The sequence below is a fragment of the Arachis stenosperma genome, chromosome 4 (genome assembly GCF_014773155.1).
Source record: "Arachis stenosperma cultivar V10309 chromosome 4, arast.V10309.gnm1.PFL2, whole genome shotgun sequence".
NCBI classification, from domain to species: domain Eukaryota; kingdom Viridiplantae; phylum Streptophyta; class Magnoliopsida; order Fabales; family Fabaceae; genus Arachis; species Arachis stenosperma.
In genome coordinates this window covers 22,815,340-22,836,654 of record NC_080380.1, presented here as the reverse complement: position 1 = coordinate 22,836,654, position 21,315 = coordinate 22,815,340, and the positions used below count along the sequence as shown (strand labels likewise).

General features: G+C 35.6%; 1 protein-coding gene across 2 annotated transcripts; it reads left to right on the top strand.

Annotated features, from left to right (window-relative positions):
- Positions 1-1,630: 1,630 nt before the first annotated feature.
- On the top strand, positions 1,631-5,372 carry LOC130973220 (uncharacterized). 2 transcript variants are annotated; one of them, XM_057897656.1, is made up of 2 exons: positions 1,631-2,028; positions 2,498-5,372. In XM_057897656.1, exons 1-2 carry the CDS (start codon positions 1,973-1,975, stop codon positions 3,507-3,509), a joined length of 1,068 nt encoding a protein of 355 aa, XP_057753639.1. In that variant the 5' UTR covers positions 1,631-1,972; the 3' UTR covers positions 3,510-5,372. The 2 variants fall into 2 exon arrangements, with proteins under 2 accessions (XP_057753639.1, XP_057753640.1); XM_057897657.1 differs by having other exon boundaries at positions 1,633-2,028; positions 2,840-5,372.
- The last annotated feature ends 15,943 nt before the right edge of the window (positions 5,373-21,315 follow it).

Below are 21,315 nucleotides of genomic sequence, written 5' to 3'. Positions count from 1 at the left end.
CTTCAGAAAGGTTAGGCACACCCTCGTTGTTTGAATTTCTCCTCGAGCCAGCACTTGCAAATGTTTCTCCAAAAAAATGTCATCCATGTTTATGGCACTATGAAAAAGAATGTATTGCTCACAGAATGCAATGGCATCAAAATCCGGGTCGTAAGCACTACCGAACTCGAAATATGGAGTCTTACGTTTTCAGAAATTCGGTTCAGTGAAGGGACACACAGCGGGCACGATCCCGGAAGGAGGCTGTGTAATTGGAGGAGGAAAAGGTATGGCTTTGGCCAATTGATATGAAGATGAGTCCGATTTAGAAGAAGAAAAAAGATCTCCCATTTCTTGTTTTCCTTTAACTGTACTATCTGAACTGCTACATTTTTTTTGGCAACCCGAAGCCTTTACAAGGCACCAGATCCATTAGCCATTCTTGCTATAAAAACAAAGAAAATAAAGAGACTAAAGTTATAAAATCTGGCAAAGAAAAGAGAAATATCTACGAAAGGCAAAAAGCTAACTACCTAATTCAGTACGAACATAGCTCGACTTGCTTATAAAAAACTTCTTGGTGTCGAGGTGAAGAAATCGGCTCCAACACTCTTGAAACAAGGCCACTACACACTCCTCTATCTCATCTAGATTCTCGAGGTTGTATTTAACGATGCCGGTGACCTCCTCTCAGTATAAACAAAAAACGGATTCATCTCTCTCATTAAGAAAAAAAGTTCGGACACCCTCTGCAGGTCGGACCTTGAAGAAATAATTCTTTAAGACATGAAAAGAATCATCAAAAATAGAAAAAAATTTCTTCCCTAAATAGGTTGGAAGAAAATTCAATGTTGTTTTTTGGAGCTAAAATGCTTGATAAGTTGAAAGAGGTAAAAGAAAATATTGGAAGAAAGGGGTAGGTCGAGTTTCCAGCTTATTAATTGATAAACTTTCATAAAACCCCATGAATTCGGGTGGAGCTAAGACAGAGCAACCTCACAGATACGAAGAATTTCAAATTCAAAATCGGTAAATGGAAGTCTTACCCCAACCCAGTAAACAAACAGTCATACAAGAATAGAAAGTTGTTTTCTGAGTACTAAGTTGGAAGAAGCAAATTCTATCATCAGGGTCAGGAGCCACTAACTCGTACTTCTTCTCGTCCTCTTGGGTTCTACAAATCTTATGTTATAAACGAAATTTTTCTATATACTCATTGTCAACTACGGGGAAAGCAAAAAGTACAGTAACCAGTCTAGGCCAAAAAATGCTTTAGACGACATGTTGAGAACTACCAAACGAGATGTAAAAGGTTATACTTACAAAATAGCAAAATAAAGTTATGTCACTACAAAAATTCACAAGCTATAAGTCGGGTACAATAACATAGCATACAAATACTAAGTACCTGACTTGATAGAATAAAAATTACAAGAGATTAAGACCAATTAAAAAATATTTGATCAGATACAAAAGCTGTTGATATCCTAACTCACAACTTAAAAAAGCCTTAAAAAAAATGAAGTCCAAGTTACACTTTACAAATAATGTTCAATTCCACACTATCTTAATATAAATACTTCATTTATCCTAATTAACAAATTTAGCATAAACCAAAAATGAAACAATGAAAACGCTCACTTAAACACAGTCCATTTGATCACTATCCACAACTACGCGTCATATTCCAACCGTGCCACATACAGTCTGCGTGACATGATGATTATGCCCGTAAGCACCACAGAACTTCCCGTAGTGTATATGTACGTTTTTATAGCCTAATTTAGTATTTTTCTCTTATGCTTACTCTCACGGTGCACAGTCAAACCTTGGTCCGAAATGCATCCAACAACCCAACCCTAACCCACAGCAACCAACAACCCTTTCTCCTCCGTTGGATTGGTTGAACCTCCGAACTGTTGAACCAATATCCGGAATGGTTCGATGACCGCTCAGTTTTCAGAATCTTGGTTTCCATGGCCGCGTGGCTACCATGATTGTTATTGAGAGAAACTTCCACTCAAGACTCTGCATCCACTCCCCGCTTTGGTAAAGATTATCTTCTGCTCTTTCTTGCTCTCTGTCTCATGCGCCCTCACTGTGTTCGATGAAATGCTCCAATCATATATATAGTTTTTTTTCCTTTCTCTCTTTTGATTATGAGTTTATGAATGATTTCTACATGCTTCTAAGTGGCTTCCGCCATAAATATTGTGCACATGCTGCAGTAAGATTGTAAAAAAGGAACATTCCACCATTACGACATGCTTTTGTAATGCGATGCATATATTAGTTAGTTATTGGTTTAAATAAGTTATCACCCATCTTCACCTCGTATATAATAATTGAACCACCCAGGACTAGTCCTATGCTAATGAAACTAATGAGGAATAGGAATCATATATGTTCATCGTATTATTCTTTTGAATGTTAGTTATGTATTTGATAAGTATCAGATGTTGTCGTGCTAGTATCTATGGTTCGAATCATCAAATGACAACTTCTCTTTGTTTAACAGTTGTGAAGTTGCTTCATCATTCTCTCACATTGTTCGACTGCATTGCATGCACAAAATTCGATGTTATATGGGTGCTCTTGATGCATGTCTGGGTAATAAGAAAAACGTTAGTAGCAATTCTTTAGTATCGGTTATTGTAGGATCTAATTCCTATAGCCATGCTCCTAATAACAACTTTAGAAGTTTGAGCATAGTTGGTGCCATGTCAAAATACGAATCTGTCGAAACTCATTCTTTCCTTCAAGCACCGAGTCTTCAACACCGGTTTAAAAACTGGCAAACACTTAGAAAACACAAACTGACAGCTAGCACTTTCGCTGCTGCTATTGGATTTTGGCGTAGGCAAAGGTGCCAGTTGTGGCTAGAGAAGATCGGTGCTATTGAACCATTCTCAGGAAACATCGCTACCTGTTGGAACAATATCAAAGAGGAGGAAGCACTTGAAAGATACAAGCTGATAAGTGGTAATACTGTATTGTTTCCTGAACTTCAGGTGTATGGTGCTAACACTGAAAATGACTGGCTAGCTGCTTCACCAGATGGTGTACTTGACAGAAAGGTATTTGAGTTGTCTTCTCATGGGGTTCTAGAGATAAAGTGTCCTTATCTCAATGGAGACATGAGTAAAGCTTTCCCTTGGTCTCGAATTCCAATTCGCTATATTCCTCAAGCTCAGGGATTAATGGAGATTCTCGGGAGGAATTGGATGGATTTTTATGTATGGACTCCTAATGGCAGTAGTTTGTTCAGGTTACATCATGATGCTGAGTACTGGAATGTGATGGAACTGGCACTATCTGATTTCTGGTGGAAACATGTCCATCCAGCAAGGGAGTTGTATAGTAGGAAAGTTATAACAGACCCTCTTTTTGAATTAAGATCATTTAGACCAGCTCGGAGGCATGAGTTATGTAGTCATATCATTTCTGAAAGCATACGGATTGCTAATAGTTCGAAGTTATTAATGCGGGAAATACGTGGAATATTGCAACCAGATGACTCCCACGGTTAGAGGAAGGACATTAGTGTAGTAATAACATTTTTTTTACAGGGATCCCAATTTTTTTTGGTGATCTGTTTATATCAGTATAGTTTATGAAGATATTGATGTTGCTGACAGAGGATAATATTGTAAATTTGATATGGTTATAGAGACATCTATGAGAATATATGAAATAAAGAAGTGATTGTTAAATATGATTGGTTGAAGCCGGAGAATAGAGAAGGGGATAGAAACAAACTTGCCAGGTTATGGAACCTTATAAAGTTGGGACATTTGATATGGAGAAAGTGGAGAGTTCAACAGCTGGTACATCTGTCAATACACCACATCATTTCTTTATTTGAGAAAACAAAATGACCTAATATGTGAAGTGAGTAGAATGTTCATAGTATGAAATGTGAATTTACATGCTATAAAGTCTAGTCTAAGGATTCAAGACTACATTCCTTTTATCTTCCTCTCTGGTTTCTCCTGAGATTAAAATCACTTCTCATTTGCAGAGTGACCTGGTTCTCTAGGCTTCATCAAGGTAATTTGTTAGGCTTAATGAACTTGAACTGAAGCATTAGCTGTAATTATCATTTGATTGATTGTTAACCTGTTTCTTCTGATCTCAATTGCTTGGGATATTATCTATGAAAGTTTTAAAGGTATAGACTCAATATAAAGTTATCTCTCACATGCAAAATATAGACATGTAAAGTTATTTTTTTCCTCTCTTGTAACCATACCGCTTCAATTATGCTGAATATGGTCCTTAGGTCACATCTTATTACACTAAAGTCACTTGCGAAGATATGATAATAAGATTTTGGTTGACAACAAATATATTGTTTCTGTTAGTGCTATCTCATTCAAGGATAAATGGTACTTTCTGAAAATGTGAAGTCATAAATTTTAAGTCTTTAGTACCTCTAATTTAATATATTTTCTCATATTAAAGCTATTGCAAAATAGAATTGATCAAAGTGTCTGTGAGAACTCGGCATCTTCATATAGCACTGCTCATTGGTATCTCCTTGGCTGCAATGGACGGTGCATCTTTCAGGTCTCTTTAGGTATTGTTGTCACCAAGTATGTCGATATCTAGATTTTCTATATGCTTGATATTGTTTATCAATGTGTTGAGTTTGTCTTCATCTCTATCTTAATCTCATCTTGTCATTTATAATTAGTGCTAGTATGTGTGGCGCTTTGAATCTGAAGCGTTTACTGCTTAGATGGTCCCCATAAGTCAAAGATGATGTGTTGGACATGAAAATTTGCTCCACGGTGTATGTTGGTTGCTTATCTTAGATTTCATTACCATATCCTTATCATGGTTATAAGCCTTTTATTATCACCTTAATGTTCAAATATAGCTGTATTATGTTATCAGTATTCTGGTGATTCCCAATTCGTACTGGATTCTAATGCATGGTGTTTGTTTGGGATGGAGTCACTTCTTTTCCCTTTGAATGGTGGAACTTGGAAGGTTTGTGGTTAACTCCACACATATCTGTTACAAGTTTTTCTTTTTGTTAGAATGGTTTGTCTTCCCTATTAAAGTGGATTGTTTTACTCATTTTTTTATGACCTACATAAGTTGGTGTATGTAAAGTATAATGTTGGAATATGAGTACACAAGCAATGGCTGGAAAGGAACAGAAAATCTCGTCCTTGTTGGATCTGTGACTATGTTAAGCTCAACACTCTAGCTCTTTTACTCTAATTTTTCCTCCTTCAATGAGCATCAAGATTAGTTGATTACCTCAATCTTCCCATTAGAGGGAAATAAAACGAGACATTGTGTGTGTGTGTGTGTGTCTTTTCTCTTTTTTTTTTTTTTTTTTTATTTGGTCGGGAGAGTTTGATTATACCATATTGAGCAAACTTATTAGAGAAATGTTGCTGCTATTTTTGTTAAGACTTTTTTTCTTCTTAGGGTAGTAGTGTAAGAAGTGTGTGATAAACAAGTTGAAGATGGATAATAGTGAAGAGTTGCAGTTGCAGAGCAATATTTCAATTTAGAGGTTTCTAGTTCAAGTCCCTTTGCTTGGGTCCAGGCTGCAACATAGTTCAGTTTACTTAGCCTCCGTGATTGCCTGTGATGAATTGTATCCGAATAGAACAACTTGGTAAGCTTGGGTCTTGGGGCATACGAGTCCAAAAGTTTATTCGGACCATCTCAAACAAGTCCACCTTCTCCAGACGGCCAGACCCCAAAAAAGAAAAAGGAGTTGGTCCCAGCGGTAAGCGGTTCGGATTTACCTTGGAGGGCTAGTGTATGTGTATGCAATTGTTCCCTTTGGGAGCCTACTCATCACAGCCGAATGCGCGACCCAGGTTGTATCTGGATTAGTCGGGGGACGAAGCTCCGGATACCAAGCAGGCCACCCAAAAAAATAAGGCAAGTAGGCATTTCACTTGAGGTTATTGAAACGCGTTTAATCTAATTACAAAAAAAAAAAACGTTTAATCTATTTAATTTGATGCTGACTTGAGGGGTATTAGTTTCTTCAAGTTTGTTTGTTGTTGCTACATAGGAGTAATACTCTAATTTTGCAAATCTAACCTATTTAAATTTATATCACTATCATTCCTTTTTTTTTTCTTTTTTTTTTGGTTAGAAAAAGAACGAAACGAAATCCAAAATAAAATGATTTCTAACGTTCATCCCATTAACATGAGTATGACAAAATAACCAATGGGCCCACTAATTATCCATTACGATGTATAAAATAAGTGTCAGTAAAAAACAGGCTCAAGAAATACCGGCTATTAGCGAGCTGCTGATTCCAAACTCGTGTCTCATCGTTTGAGAGGCTAAATTTCCACATCCAAAGAAAAAAGGGGGCTAAATTTTAACAAGTTGGTATAAAAGGTTAATGCATCTTTTGGTTAATTTAATTGATAAACAGAAATCAATGAGGTAATAAAACTTGATATGAGGAAGCTATCTAATAGAAATTAGTTATTGTTCTAGATGCCATTCTCACTACATTAGAATTTATCCTAAAAGTGAAATAATTATAATTAGAGTGGGGTTTACATTTTGAAAAAGATTTATAACAGTTGTTTTTATGCAAAGTTAGTTGAGAATTAATTCTAACTAATGAATACCTTCATATCATTTATGGTATTCATTGGCCCTATAGTGTTTATAATAGCTTGTTATTTATTGTGGCATTGTAAGAACTTGACTATTATTAGTTTATTAGGATGTATTTATTTGATATCTCTTATAAATTAAGACACAGACACAGAGTTAGAGACACAAAGACATAAATATATACATAAAGACATGATAAAAAAATTGTCTGGTAGTTATGATGGACAAAACATAGATTTTGAAAATATTTATTTTATCGTTCGTAGCATAAAAAGTGTCATTATCATCTTCATCACTTTCAACTCTTCCAATCTTGTTTCTCATAGTAATTTCCATATCTAATCTTATTTTTTAAAAAAATAAAAATAAAATTAATTGTATAACCAGAATATTTATCTAATAAATTTCATAACAAAACAAGATTTATAATATATATTTTGGAAAAAAAATTAAAATGAAGATAGATAAGCAAAGAAGCACAAGGAGATAGAAACGAAGCAACGACAGAATAAAGATACCCACATTAACAGTAATCTAATTACAACAAATTCAGTGTAAAAAAATAACAGTTAAACTAAACCCAAATAACCAAATCCGCATTTAAAATATTATTATCCAAAAAAAACTCGAGGTAAAGTGTGAAACAGTTAGAGTAACGGACACTTGCGGTATTCATATTGATGGCGAGTCCACAACGGTGAGGGAAGGGTGATGCTGTGAGACCTGTGACAACGAGAAAAGGAGACACGACGAGATGTAGAGGCAAGAGGCAGAGGAGAGACGACACAATGGTGAGAAGAGAGGTTGAAACAGTGGAGTTCCAAGTAAGGGATGTAGGTAGCAATGGCAGCGAGGAGACTGAGGGAGGTTGGAGGCGAGACAATGTTCAGACTTAGAGAGAGAGAGAGAGAGGTGATTGAGGCACTGACGGGGAGAAAAAGAGAATGAAAAGGCCAAATGACATAGGAAAATGTGAAATTTTCAAAAAATATTACAGGTAAACTCGTCCAAAATAATAATTCAATTTGTGTCTCAGATTAAAAATATGTCTCATCATTTAGGAAAGACACAAAATACATATATTTCATGTAATTTTATGTGTGTCTGTATTTCTCTATTTTTTGTGTCTTACAAAACAAACATTAAACGTGTGTTACCATATCCATGTTTTTGATAGATATGGACAGTAACCAAATGGACTGTTAGTTATGGATAATGCACATGCCTTTTTGCCCTAGATTGTAGGATCATAAAACCACTTGAAAAGCTTTTGCTAATCATCCCATCAAAGAATTTTATTTTAGGACCATTTTGGTAATTCTCTTTCTCTGAGCCTTACACACTTGACCGCAAGCTTTTCTTGACCTCCATGAGAGGAGGTTTCGTGATAGGAGGAGCCTCTAGAGTTCACACCCCAAGAGATAGCCAGAATGTGGAGAGGGGACCACACGAAAAGGTTAGAAAAAGTAAAGAAATCACCTGAGGAAGGAGGAAAGGAGTTCATAGGAGACACTGCCCTTCTACCAAGAATGAAGGATTGGATGGTTGAGGAGGAGATAGGAAAAATGACAACAAAAAAGTACAGAACAGGCCCAACTGAAGGTGGAGAGGTTGGTCGAAGTTGGAGCCTCAAAGCCCAACTCTTTTGTGGATACTGTTCGAATGGGGAAGAGCATTAGAGGAGGGCACACACAAAGGGAGCAGGAACCAAAGACTAATGGTGGTGAAGACACAGATATGAAAGAAAGACACAGAAATAATAGTCAAAAAGTTGCCGAATAGAATATACAATTTAGTCATAGAGGAAGGAGTGAAAAGGGAGCTCAAGAAGGAGTGGTGGGACACCCTAATTATCAAGCTTCTGGGACGAAAGATCTCCCTGTTAGCCCTTAAACGGCATCTGAAAGTTATGTGGGGAAAAAAGGGGAGCATTGATGTGATAGACTTGGAAAACAATTTTTTCTTGGTCAAGTTTTTCAGCTCAGAGGACCTGGACTTTGTACTCACTAAGGGACCTTGGAAAATACTTGATCACAACTTGACGATCAGGTTTTAAAAACTAGAATTCAACCCTTATGAAGCCTCCATTTACATTATTGTTGCTTGGATTCGACTACCTGAATTAGCAATAGAATACTATTATAGAGCTATTCTTGAAAAGATTGAAAATATTGTGGGGAGGACCTTAAAAGTAGACAATAATACTGCAGAAGACTCAAGAAAAAAGTTTGCTAGGATCTGTATGGAGGTGGATTTGACAAAGCTGTTGGTTGCTCAATATCAGAGAAATGAAAATAGTCATCAAGTAGAATATGAGGAGATTCACCAAGTTTGTTTTCAATATAAAAAGATAGGATACGAAAAGTCTAGCTGCTCAAAAAAATAAAATATAAAGGCTGTACAGAAAGAAGTTCAACAGACACCCCAGGAGGTTGAAGATAAGGGTAAAATAGAAAATACTTCAAAAGACAAGGACAAAAATATCATGGATGAGTGCATAGAAAACTTTGGCCTATTGATGTTGATCCAAAGAATTCCACATGGAAAGAAAAAATGGAGAGAAGATACAAGTAATGGAGGTATTGCAAAAGAAAAGAAAAAAATTGTAGAAGTGGAGAGACAAACTTCTCGTTTTGCAGTGTTGGCCAATACAGAGATAGTACAGAGTGAAGATGGCGCTCAGGAGAACCAGCATCAGCAGACAGAGAAGAAAATCAGTCCTACCCAAACTGTTCAAAATAAGAGCAACAAATCAGAAACTAATAATAGACTTAGTCATGCACCAAAAATCCAACTCGACCCAAAAATAGTGACAATCCCTTCTACCCAAAACATTCCATTAAAAAATAGCTTTTGCAAACGAACCAGAACAAACTAATAAACATCCTAACCAAAAATTCTCTTCTCTAACCACACAACTAGAAAATAATTCACAAGACAAAAATTTGGCCCAACTTTCACAAAACTCCAATGATCAACAAACCACCCATTCAGAACCAAATATCCCCTTATACTACTAAGAGAATTGGGCTAGCCAAATCTCTCCTAGTCCCAACTCTCACTTCTGAAATTTCTGAGACTATACCCCCTGACCCCACACATGAAGAATCCTCTGACCCCATTAATATGGATTTTAGCTCCATAAGTTTCACTGCTTTAGATGAAGCTATGTAGCAGTTTGAAAATGATGAAAGCCAAGCAAGAGAACAGCAAGCAGGAAAACCTCCACATCAAGTGGAGGAAATGCAATGCTCTTGATTATTGCATGGACTTAAGGTTCTTAGCTAGTAAGATTTCACCATGTACTTTGTTTCTTTCTTATCTAGATTTTATCATGAAGATAGTAGCTTGGAACATTAGAGGAGCTGCGAATATTGCTACCATTCGCACCCTAAAAGAAATTAAAAGGTAACACAAGCCTACTATTACTCTTCTCTACGAAACTAAGTACAGTAGAGATAGAGTAAAAAAAGTCATTAGAGATATGCAGTATAATTTCTACCATATCGAAGAGGCTGAGGGTTATGTGGGGGGTATATGGGTTCTTTGGAACCAGCCTTCTATCAGGATTGATGTTTTAATATCACATCACCAGTTTATCCATATGGAGATAAGAGACCAGCAAAATAAAGTTTGGGATTTCACAGATGTGTAGGCTAGTCTCTAAGAGAGAGTGAAAAGAACGTTGTGGAAAAGTCTTAAAATAGTTGCTGAAAATATTGCAGGAGCTTGGCTTGTGGTTGAAAATTTTAATGAGATTGCTGATGAGGGAGAAAAAAGGGAGGAGCCAGTGTTGATAGAAACCCTTCCAGATTAAAATTATATGGAAAACCCACCTCACTTTTAATGATTTCATAAGCAATTTGTGGCCGAAGGACTCCTTATTCCCTAGAGCGCTCTCATCTCTCATTACAGCTCTCAAGAAGTGGAATAGGGAGGTTTTTGGTAATGTCTTCAAGAGAAAAAGAAAGTTCCTAGGAAGAATTATAGAATTCAAAGAACACAATCATATGGTAGGAACTCTTTTTTGGAAGATTTGGAGAGAGAATTAAATCGGGAGTTAGAGCAAATTCTTGAGCAAGAAGAAATCCTATGGATGCAGAAATCCAAACAATTGTATTTGTGGTTAATAGATGGAGACTGTAACACAAAATATTTTCACACAAAAATAGCCATAAGAAGAAAGACGAACAGAATTTTGAAGCTGAGATTGAAAATCAATTGCTGGAGTGAAGATCAGGAGGAACTTAAAAATTCAGCAATAACTTACTACTCAAAGCTTTATAAGAAAGATTATTTTTGCAGCCCTTGTCTCAGAACCAACACTACTTACCATGAATTGAGCAACTAAGATAAGAGATCTATTTCAAAAGGTCCAAATCTTGAAGATATTAAAGCAACTTTGTTTAACATCGATTTGCTAAAGGCCCCAAGAAAGGATGGGTATCCAGCTTATTTCTACAAAGATAACTGGAATACTATCCAAGAGTCCCTATATGCTTTTATTAGGTATGTTTAGAAAAAATTGCAGGAGATGGGAGCCATCAATCAGACCTTTATCACCCTTATTCTAAAAATAAAACAACCAGAATTTATCAACCAATATAGGCCAATTGCTTTATGCAATGTGATCTATAAGATTATTATGAAGATTCTAATGGCCAAAATCAAACCTTTCCTTGCGGATCGCAAATTTTTCGACCAATCCAGTTTTATACCCGGCAGAATCATTCACGGCAACATAATCATAGCAAAAAAAATGACACATGATTTAAGGAAGATGAGATGTAGGAAAAAGTATATGACTATCAAAATATATTTTGAGAAGGCATACAATCATTTTAAATGGAAGTTCATTCTTCAGTGCCTAGAAGAGTTCGGAGTAGATTTGAAAGCTAAAAGAATTATTGAGGCATGCATTAGTTCAATCACATACAAGCTACTATGAAATGGAGGAAAAAATGGTACCATCAATCTTTTTCAGGGACTAAGACAGGGGGATCCCCTATCCTTCTATCTTTTTGTGATAGCCATAGACAAGCTCTCTCATATCATAGAGGAGAAGGTTGAAACAGGATGCTGAATAACTATAAAAGCGGCGAGAGATGGGCCAAACATTTCTCATCTTTTATTTGCTAACGACATCCTTTTGTTTGCAGAAGCATCTGTAGAGAAAATGGACACCATTATGGAGACCTTCAACTCTTTTGGAAAGGCGTTGGGATTGAAAGTAAATCCAAATAAAACTTCAATAGTTTCTTCAAAGAATATGGATAACAGAGATAAAGTTTTAATCATCAACATGTGTGGCTACAAAGGAAACTCCAGCTTGAAAAGATACTTAGGGGCTATGCTCACAAATAACAAAAGGAAGAAAGAAAATTATAAAAGCACCATAGATAGAGTGAAGGCCAGAATCGGTGGATGGAAAGCAAAATGCCTTTCTTTGGCAGGGAGAGTAACTTTAGCTCAATCCACTATCAGTCCAATTCTAAACTTTGATATGCTGTACAGCCAAGTCGCTCAAGGTATTTATAAAGAAATAGAGAAATTACAGAGGAACTTTATCTGGAAAAAAACTGATCGAGAAAAGATGCATGCTACTAGCTGGGAATTACTTTGCAAATAAAAAAAATTGGGTGGCATGGGACTTTAGAAACATGTCAGTAATGAATGAGGCTTTTTTGCACAAAATCTTCTAGAGAGTTTGCACAAAATAAAACAATCTTTGGGTAAAAGTTTTAAGAAGCAAATATGGAAGAAATCAACACATTGCCCAGAATATTATCTGCACAGCTTCAGATTCTCCATTATGAAAAAATCTTGCTAGAGTCTGGAGTACCTTTAAGAAAAGCATCTCCTTTTCTATTGATGATGACAGAAGCACTATGATATGGACTGATAACTGGGTTAAAGGTAAGGGAAGGCTTATCGACAAAATCCAAAAAGTAATTGAAGATAGTTTTTTAAACTTTGCCGTAGCAGAAGCAACAGATAAAAATGGTGAATGGAACATAACTTGGCTGGAGTAATTCTTCACTAATGATACTATAAAGAAAATAGCAGCTATTCACCCCACAGAGAAGATTTAGGGAGGGATAGGCCTACATGAAATTTAACCCCATCAGGAGAATTTTCTGTCTCTAGTGCATACTACTGCCTAACTAATCGTATCGAAATTACAGATCACATATGGGAGATAATCTGGCAATAGCAAGGAACACAAAGCATTAAGATGTTTATGTGGCTTACCTCACACAAGAAATTGATGACTTCTATAAGGAAGAACAAAATCTTTGGAGCTTGTCCAGATTGCCACCTTTGTCAAAGAACCCCAGAAATCATAATCCATGTTTTAAGAGATTGTCCGGGAGCGTCTTGCATGTGGGCACAACTCATCAACCCTGCAAAAATCCAAAATATTTTTTTCGAGCTCCCTTCGAACCCTAGTTGAGATGGAATCTCACAACTGAGCTAGGTCAAAATCTCCAAATCCCGTAAAAATCTATTTTTAAGATGGGATGCTGGTGGACCTGGTGATAGGAAAATAAAGAAATTTTTTCATCCTCTTTTAAAAGACTTCAAGCAGCAAAGAAAATTATTACTCAGTTTGTTATAGAAATAGCTGAAGCTTTCAAGAAGCAAGATCTTATGAAGCAAATGAGGAAAAAAACAAAGATTCAAGTTGCTTGGAAGGCCCTTTAAAAATTTGGATAAAGGTGAATTCAGATGGGTCATCGAACGGAAATCCAGGTTTGGCAGGATGTGGAGGTTTGCTGAGAGATAGTCACAGAAGATGACTAGCGGGGTTCATGGCGAATTTGGAATGTTGCGCCGCTTTTCAGGCAGAAGTTTGGGGAGTTTGCAATACGCTGAGAACAGCCTGAAATTTGGGAGTTACACATTTGATATTGAAAATATACTCCATGAGCATTTGAGATTTTGCCAAGAAAGAAAAACTAAAGAGAACACCCTAATGCTGGTAAAAAAGAATTGAAAGATGATTTCAAAAAGATTGGGATGTCAAAATTACACATACTTACAGGAAAGGAAACAAAAATGCGGACTAATTGGCAACAAAAAGTTTGAAGATGGAACTTGGGTATTACTTTATTGATCTTCTCCCAATAGAGATAAAAGCTCTTTTAGTTAATGATATAAGAGGTAAGTAGTCCCCGTTTAGTTGCTGAATTGTAAACTCCTGTTTTTGTCTTTTGGGAGCGTTAGCCCTCTTTTTTATACCAATAAATAAATAAATAAATAAACAAATAAAACTACCTGAGAATCATAAAATACATCCAAATTCAATGGTATAGCAGCGAGAAGGTATTTGAGGTTTGTGTTTTTATAATTGACACCTTTATTTAATCATGTTTAATCTTACCTTTCTCTTTTTTGAAATATAATTTTGCATGGTCAATACTAAATAAAATTGATAAATTTTAGACAATCAAAATTTTTTTAATTAAGTTTAACCAAGTTAACTTTATATATACATGTTTTTTAACGTCTTTGTAGGTCCATCTTTCTCCCCCACCATATCTTTCTTCTTCTTTTTCTTTCTTTTTTTTTTTGATTTTTTTTCCTTCTTCCTCCTCTTTTATCATCATCATCATCATCATATTTTTTTTTCTTAGTTTAATATCATACAATAATTTAATGATAATAAAAATACATAATTTAGTTGTAAATGATACAGAATTTTAGAGAATAATATAAGAAATTTATTGGAAACGGTAATTTTTGGTAAATGACACAAGAAATTTTTAAAAAAGTTGTGTCACAGTTAAAAAATTTATGTGTCAAAATAAAGAAACTTCTTATGTCACTGTTAAAAAATTTTAATACTATTTTTTTGATAAATTCTGCACAATTAAAAAATATTTTTTCTCATTATCTTCTTCATTATCATCATTTTCTTTTTCTTTTTCTTCTTCATATTCTCTTTCTTATTTTATTTTCTCACAATTCTTTTTGTTTGTCACAGTTAAAAAATTCATGTGTCAAAATTAAAAATTTTTTTGTATAATAGTTAAAAAATATTGATGCTATTTTTTTAATAGATTCTATATAATTTAAAATTCTTTTTTTCTTTTTTTTTGTCATTGTCTCTTTTTATTTTTTTATAAATTTTTTATTTTATTAATAAGAATAAAAATAAAAAAATTCAAATAAAAAAAGAAACAAAAAATGAAGAAAGAAAAAGAGAAAAAAAAGAAAATACAACAATAATAAAAGAATAATAATAAAAAATAAACAAAAAAATTATAAAAAAATGTGTGATTTATATATATGTTTTGTGAATAATTTTTATTAAATTTAGATTAATTTAATTAAACTTGATAAAAATCTTTAGATGTATTGGAGAATATGTGCTAAATAACGATTCATGTTAAACTTGTTGTGTGCACTAAAAAGACGAAGACATAAATATTGAGACAGGTACACATACATAAAGATAGTGTTAAAGAGTATTGTGTTTGTCAATTATAATGGATAGAATACATATTATTTTAAAAAATTTATTTTATCCTTGATATATGAAAAAAATTTATTAACTGCATCTCTATCTTTATTTGTGTCTTAAGTAACAAATTTATATCTTACCTTTTTGAAAAGACACAAATTACATATATTTTATGGGTATTAATGTGTAATCGTATCTTTTTTAATTTTATGTCTTAATAATAACTAAACAATAAATATATATATTCATATCTATATCTTTGTGTCTTATCTGTAAAAACAAACACTACCTCAAATAACCATGAGCTAGGTGTGAACAAGTTATTAGATTTCATTAATTTAGTTCGTCAAAATTAGCATACAACAAGTAACTTCACAATACTAAAAATCTAAACATCATTATTATTATAATTGTCAAACTTTATTCAACAAATTTTTTTAAAATAAAATTATGGACGAATTAATATGTATAAATTGTCAATATAAAATATTTATATAATAAGTAGTTCCATGAAAGGTTAATTGATCATATGGTTTATACCGCTTTTTAATTTACATATGGAACCATCGAAGATGTAGGACTCGAATATGGGGGGTGGGGAGTGCTTCACAAAATGGTGGTGTCAGGGGGAACAACTCGGACCCTCCGAGTTCCAATCACAACACGCACGGTCCGAGTAGCTTTCATTTGGTTCACGCCAGTTCCCAACTCGGACCCTCCGAGTTTCATGAAGCTCATGGACCGTCCAATTTCTAATCAAACCAATCGCACGGTCCGAGTTCAGTGCCACACTCAACACGCGTCGCTCTCTTGTTTGTCCCCGAACGGTGCCCCTAAAAAACAAACAAACACCTTTAACCCTCTCTCACCATCCAAAAACAAAACACATCTCTCACAGTTCACTCTCACACCTTCTTCTTCCTTTCTGTGATTCTTCCTTTCTGTGAAGCTGAGTTTTGCATGGTGGAGGAGAAACAATCATGCCCAAAAAATATAAAGTTAAAGACGTTGATCGATCTGAGCTTCATATTATTCATTATCTCAGTGATTCTGATTATGTAAGTTTTTTATAAATTTTTTTAAATTTTATAAGTTTTTTATATTTATAATTATTAATATTAAGAATTTAATTATTATGGTTGTTGTTAGAAATGTAGTTGAAGAATATAAAAATACAATGATTATGACTAATTTTTCAATATTTGTTAGATTTTTCTAAATTTTTTTTACAGATTTTTAATTAAAAATATTATTATTATTAGGAATGCGTTATTATTATTGATGGAAAGTTTTCGGTTGTAATAAAAAAAGAACTAAATAGAATGGTTATTCAGTAGAGAATGTTATTTATTTTTTTAATTTTTATTAATTTTTAGTATAATTATGTGTAAGTTAATCATATTTAAATATTTTTTTAAAAAATTAACTATAACTGTTATTGATGAATTTGAATGTTAATGTTATTGTTATTGTGAGAAAGTGTTAATGCTGAATGATTAATAGGATTATTTTAATTAAGCCATGTTAGATTTTTTATTATGACAATGTTTAAAGTTTTTAGAATATGAATGTTAATATTTTTTAGAATATGAATGATGGCATATACTGATTGTTAATATTTTTTATTATTGAGGAAAAAATGTTTAACAAATGAGTAATTAATATTAGATATTATTTAAGATGTTGTAATATTGTTGAGAGTTTTCATTAAGAATAAATGTATTAGTAATGAATTTTATTTGCAGTTATGAATAATTTTAAGGATTAATTTACTAATTTTAGAAGTTAAAAGAATTAGTTATATAAGAATTCAGTAAAATGATTGATGATGATAAGTTAGTAATTGTTAATTATATGACTAGTAATTTGTTATATTTTTTTTTGTAGAAATTAAGAATGTTGACATGTAACCACCCAATTCCTCCGAATCGGTACAACGATAGGGCGGAGGAGCATTTACGAATTACCGGATTCTATCATGTGTCTCAGATTGGGATAGTGCAGTGTCAGAAAGCATTGGTAAATGCTCTAATCGAACGTTGGCACCCAGACACACATACGTTTCACCTTCCCATTGGTGAATGTTCCGTGACTCTTGAAGATGTGGCTCTAATTCTTGGTCTTCCCACAGATGGTCTTCCAGTCACAGGGATGACAATGAGTAGTTTTGAAGCCATGGAGGCGGAGTGTTTACTTCAATTTGGGGTTGCACCCGTAAGGAGGACTGTAGATCAAGCTGCATAAAACTGACCTGATTGCGGAATCTAAAAGAGAATTTGGAATTGATTGACGAAATCAGTATATAGAGGTATGTGAGGTGTCATATTATGTTGCTGAACTTATTGATGTATTAGCCAGCTGGAGTATGTAATAATGTCTCATAAAAGCTTAATATGCTCCTACAGATATTTTTTTATTGATGTATTAACCATCATATTATATAATGCTACAGATATGTTATAATACTAGATTGTCATTAATTACTAGGTATGTGAGGTGTCACATTATGTTGCTGATCGGGACGATCCTGTTTGGGGATAAGTCTGGGGCAGGTGTGCATTGGAAATTTCTACCCTTGCTTCGTGATTTTGTCAATATTGGACAGTATAGTTGGGGTTCGGCATGCCTAGCACACCTTTACAAGGCGTTATGCAGGGCATCTCGTTATAACTGTAAGGAAATAGATGGTCCACTAACACTTCTGCTCGGTTGGGCTTGGATCCGATTGCCATATCTATCGCCGCTTCCTAGAGAACCCCGGAGTTTTCCACTAGCAAACAGGTAATATTATGTTACAATGTACCCGTTTCTTGATATTTAAGATTCAGTTGAGCTAAATGAGGACATCGTATTAGGTGGCGTAACTGGGAGCGTGGTGACCGACGATATAGATATCTGAAGCTAGCTCACTTTAGGAAGGCCTTTGATGAACTTCAGGAAGGCCAGGTGTGTTTTAATTAAAGAAGTATTAGTTTTGGGGTTATGGGATTCGACAAAACTATGAGTCATTGTTATTGTTATTTGAATTGTGGGTTGTAATCATGAGTTTCCTTTATTTTTCCAATTTGTCTGGGTTGCCTATGCTGTGGATCCGAACATAGTTCCTGCTGAAATCTACATGCAATCGGTTGTCTGGAGCGCTACAGTTCCATTGGTGTCGTTTGAATGTATCGAGTGGCATGCCACCAATAGGGTCAGGCGACAGTTCGGTTTCGTTCAGGGAGTACCTACTCAGGAGCAGAATTTGGATAAGGTGCATGGAGAGGTTCTGACTGGTCCTAAGAATTTTAACTGGGTCACGACACCGACTCATTCAATTTGGGTGATGCATTGGACAAACAGGTATCACTACGTTCTTTCTGAGCTTCCTATGCCTTCACAGCATCCATTGGATACTTACATGAACTGGTACCGATCAAAATATGGGGACCACTTAGCCTTGTCGAATCTTGTGGGTGAAGAGAATGATAAAGGTAACCATGATATGGATGCGGGCAATGAGGATATGGATGAGGGTAATCAGGATACCGATGAGGGTAGTCAAGATATGGATGAGGACAATGAAGAGCAGGAACAACATATATCACCTCCAAATCTGTCTCCACAAGAACAACCTCAGTCCTCAACCCAGTATCTACCTCAGACACAGTTCACCCCATTATTACCAGTACAGCAACAATATTGGGGTATGTCACAGTTTAAAACAGGTGATGGAACTTCTTTTAGCCAGTTGCTTGGGTTCATGGCTGCAGATGCAGCACAATCACAATATGGCCATCAGCCTGAGTTCATGCCAGGCAGGTATTCATTGAATACGAGGTATCCAGGCCATACCTCATCCGTTGCTTCTGGAGGGTTCGTATCTGTCGACTCTAGTAGGAGTGAGGGTGGATGCGGTGTTCTTAATAGTCAAAATCCTAACCGGCTTAACATGGGACTAATTGAGGAAGACACTAACGTACTCGAACAAGAAACCGATGTGTATCTAGTAGATGACCCGGATGCCGAGGGCGATGATAAGGAGGATGAAATTGAAGAGTTCGATGAGGATGGAGAATCTCGTAACGATGGTATTATGTTAACTATTTTGCTTTACATATTTGATTACTTATTTATTTTGTTTGCATAAATGGCATCTCTTATTGGGTTTTCCTTCTTGATTTGTGGTATTTATGTTGGTAATGAATATGTAATGTGCTGCATCTACTTGTTTATTCAAAATTGTTTACAGGTCAGGCACGTAGTTCGGATGACAACGTCAAAGGTTACAATCTGAGGATTGATCTGCCACGTCAGAGCGCTAACCATTTCACCCCTTCTGTCTTCAAAAAAGCGGCCAAGAAATGTAAGAACTTTGTGAAGGATGTAAAGTGGGCAATGAGAAAGTAGTTGTGGATTTATGTTTAGAGTTATTTGTATTTGTTGGACATTATGTACTAATTACTTTATGTAATGTTTAGACTAATTTGTATGTGTTGGACTTTGTATAGAGTACTTTGTATGTGTTGGACATTATGTAATAATGAATTGGACTATGGCAAGATTATATTGTATGTTTATGTAACTTATGTTGCAATGAACTTAATATGCTCCTACAGATATTTTTCTATTAACCATCATATTATATAATGCTATAGGTATTAACCATCATATTATATAATGATACAGATATGCTCCTACAGATATTAACCATCATATTATATAATGCTACAGATATGTTATAATACTAGATTGTCATTAATTATAAGGTTACATATAGCAGGTCATGTTACCTCAATTTGCTCATTCAGGTTATATTATACAATATCATCTTAAAACTGTGAACCTAGGGGGCATCTCTGTTGGTATTTGAACCAGCTGACCGATGGCATCTACTACGACTATGTCCCTCAGCATCACATAGCGTACATCGCCTAGGACGACGTAACATCCGTGTGTCCATCTCATTCAGAAAGCGCGCCATCCTGGGGTGACCTTTCGTTACTCGTCTCAGGTACGGATTCGGTATGAACCGAGGTCCGTTATAAGCAGGCCATGTAGTGGGATTACCTGGTGGCCTAATCCTTGCTCGGTACACCCACCGCACTTGGTCCATCTTATACACATCATGAACATACAATCGCCAATCCAGTCGCTGGTTGGCACAACATGTGAAGACATGTCTGCAGGGAATCCGGTCCACCTGGAACTCACCACAGTCACATCGAAGGCTACGTAGATCAACTGTAAACTCCTGTCCGCTTGGCATCTCACGAACCTCAAAGACCTGATTCTGGCGGTCAAAGCAACTAACCTGGATGTTTCCTGATGCAAGTTGGTTTGCATGCAACTTTGAGGTCACTATATCAGAAAACACATGGCCAGCATTGATCCGGGCTTCCGCCTCCGCTCTTTTACGGGTGAACAACTCATTTAGCCTGTAGAATGTTGCCTTCACAAGAGCAGTAATGGGAAGATTGCGTGCACCCTTCAAAATTGAGTTGATGCACTCTACTAGATTCGTCGTCATGTGATCCCATCGGTATCCGCCATCAAAGGCCAATGCGTACTGTTCGCGAGGAATTCGGTTTAACCAGTTTGTGTACGCCTCGCTCCGGTCCCATAACCGCTGGTAACGCACTTCATACTCCCACACCGTCCTTGAATATCTTGGTAGATCACAGCATATAGAAAGCAAAGTAATGGAGGTCAATAGATTTATTTAACGAAAATCTATTAATAATTTGCTTAAATTTAGTAAATGTTTACCGATGTTGACGACCAATTTTTGGAGGTATGGTGCCTTGAACTTTCTCAGAAAATTCGACTCTATATGCCTGATGCAAAACATATGAAAAGCTCTAGGAGGTGACCAAGCTCCGTTACTGCGTTCTCCAGCTGCATTGATGGACTCGTGCCTGTCGGATATTAGACCCACACCATCACGAGTTACAACATGTTGACGCAGGTTACTAAGGAAAAAATGCCATGCATCAGAAGTCTCTCCCTCCACAATAGCAAATGCAATTAGGACGATATTGTTGTTGCCATCCTGTGAAACTGCCACAAGTAGACAACCCTTATACTTTCCGTACAAGTGAGTCCCATCCACTTGGACAATTGGCTTACAATGTCTGAATGCCCTAATACAAGGGTAATAACTCCAAAATACACGATGCAGTACCCGAATATCACCCACCAAGTCATCGCCTTGATATGCAGGCATAGTCTCAAAATGGACAACAGCTAATGGCTCCTTGTGACACATGACCTCAAAC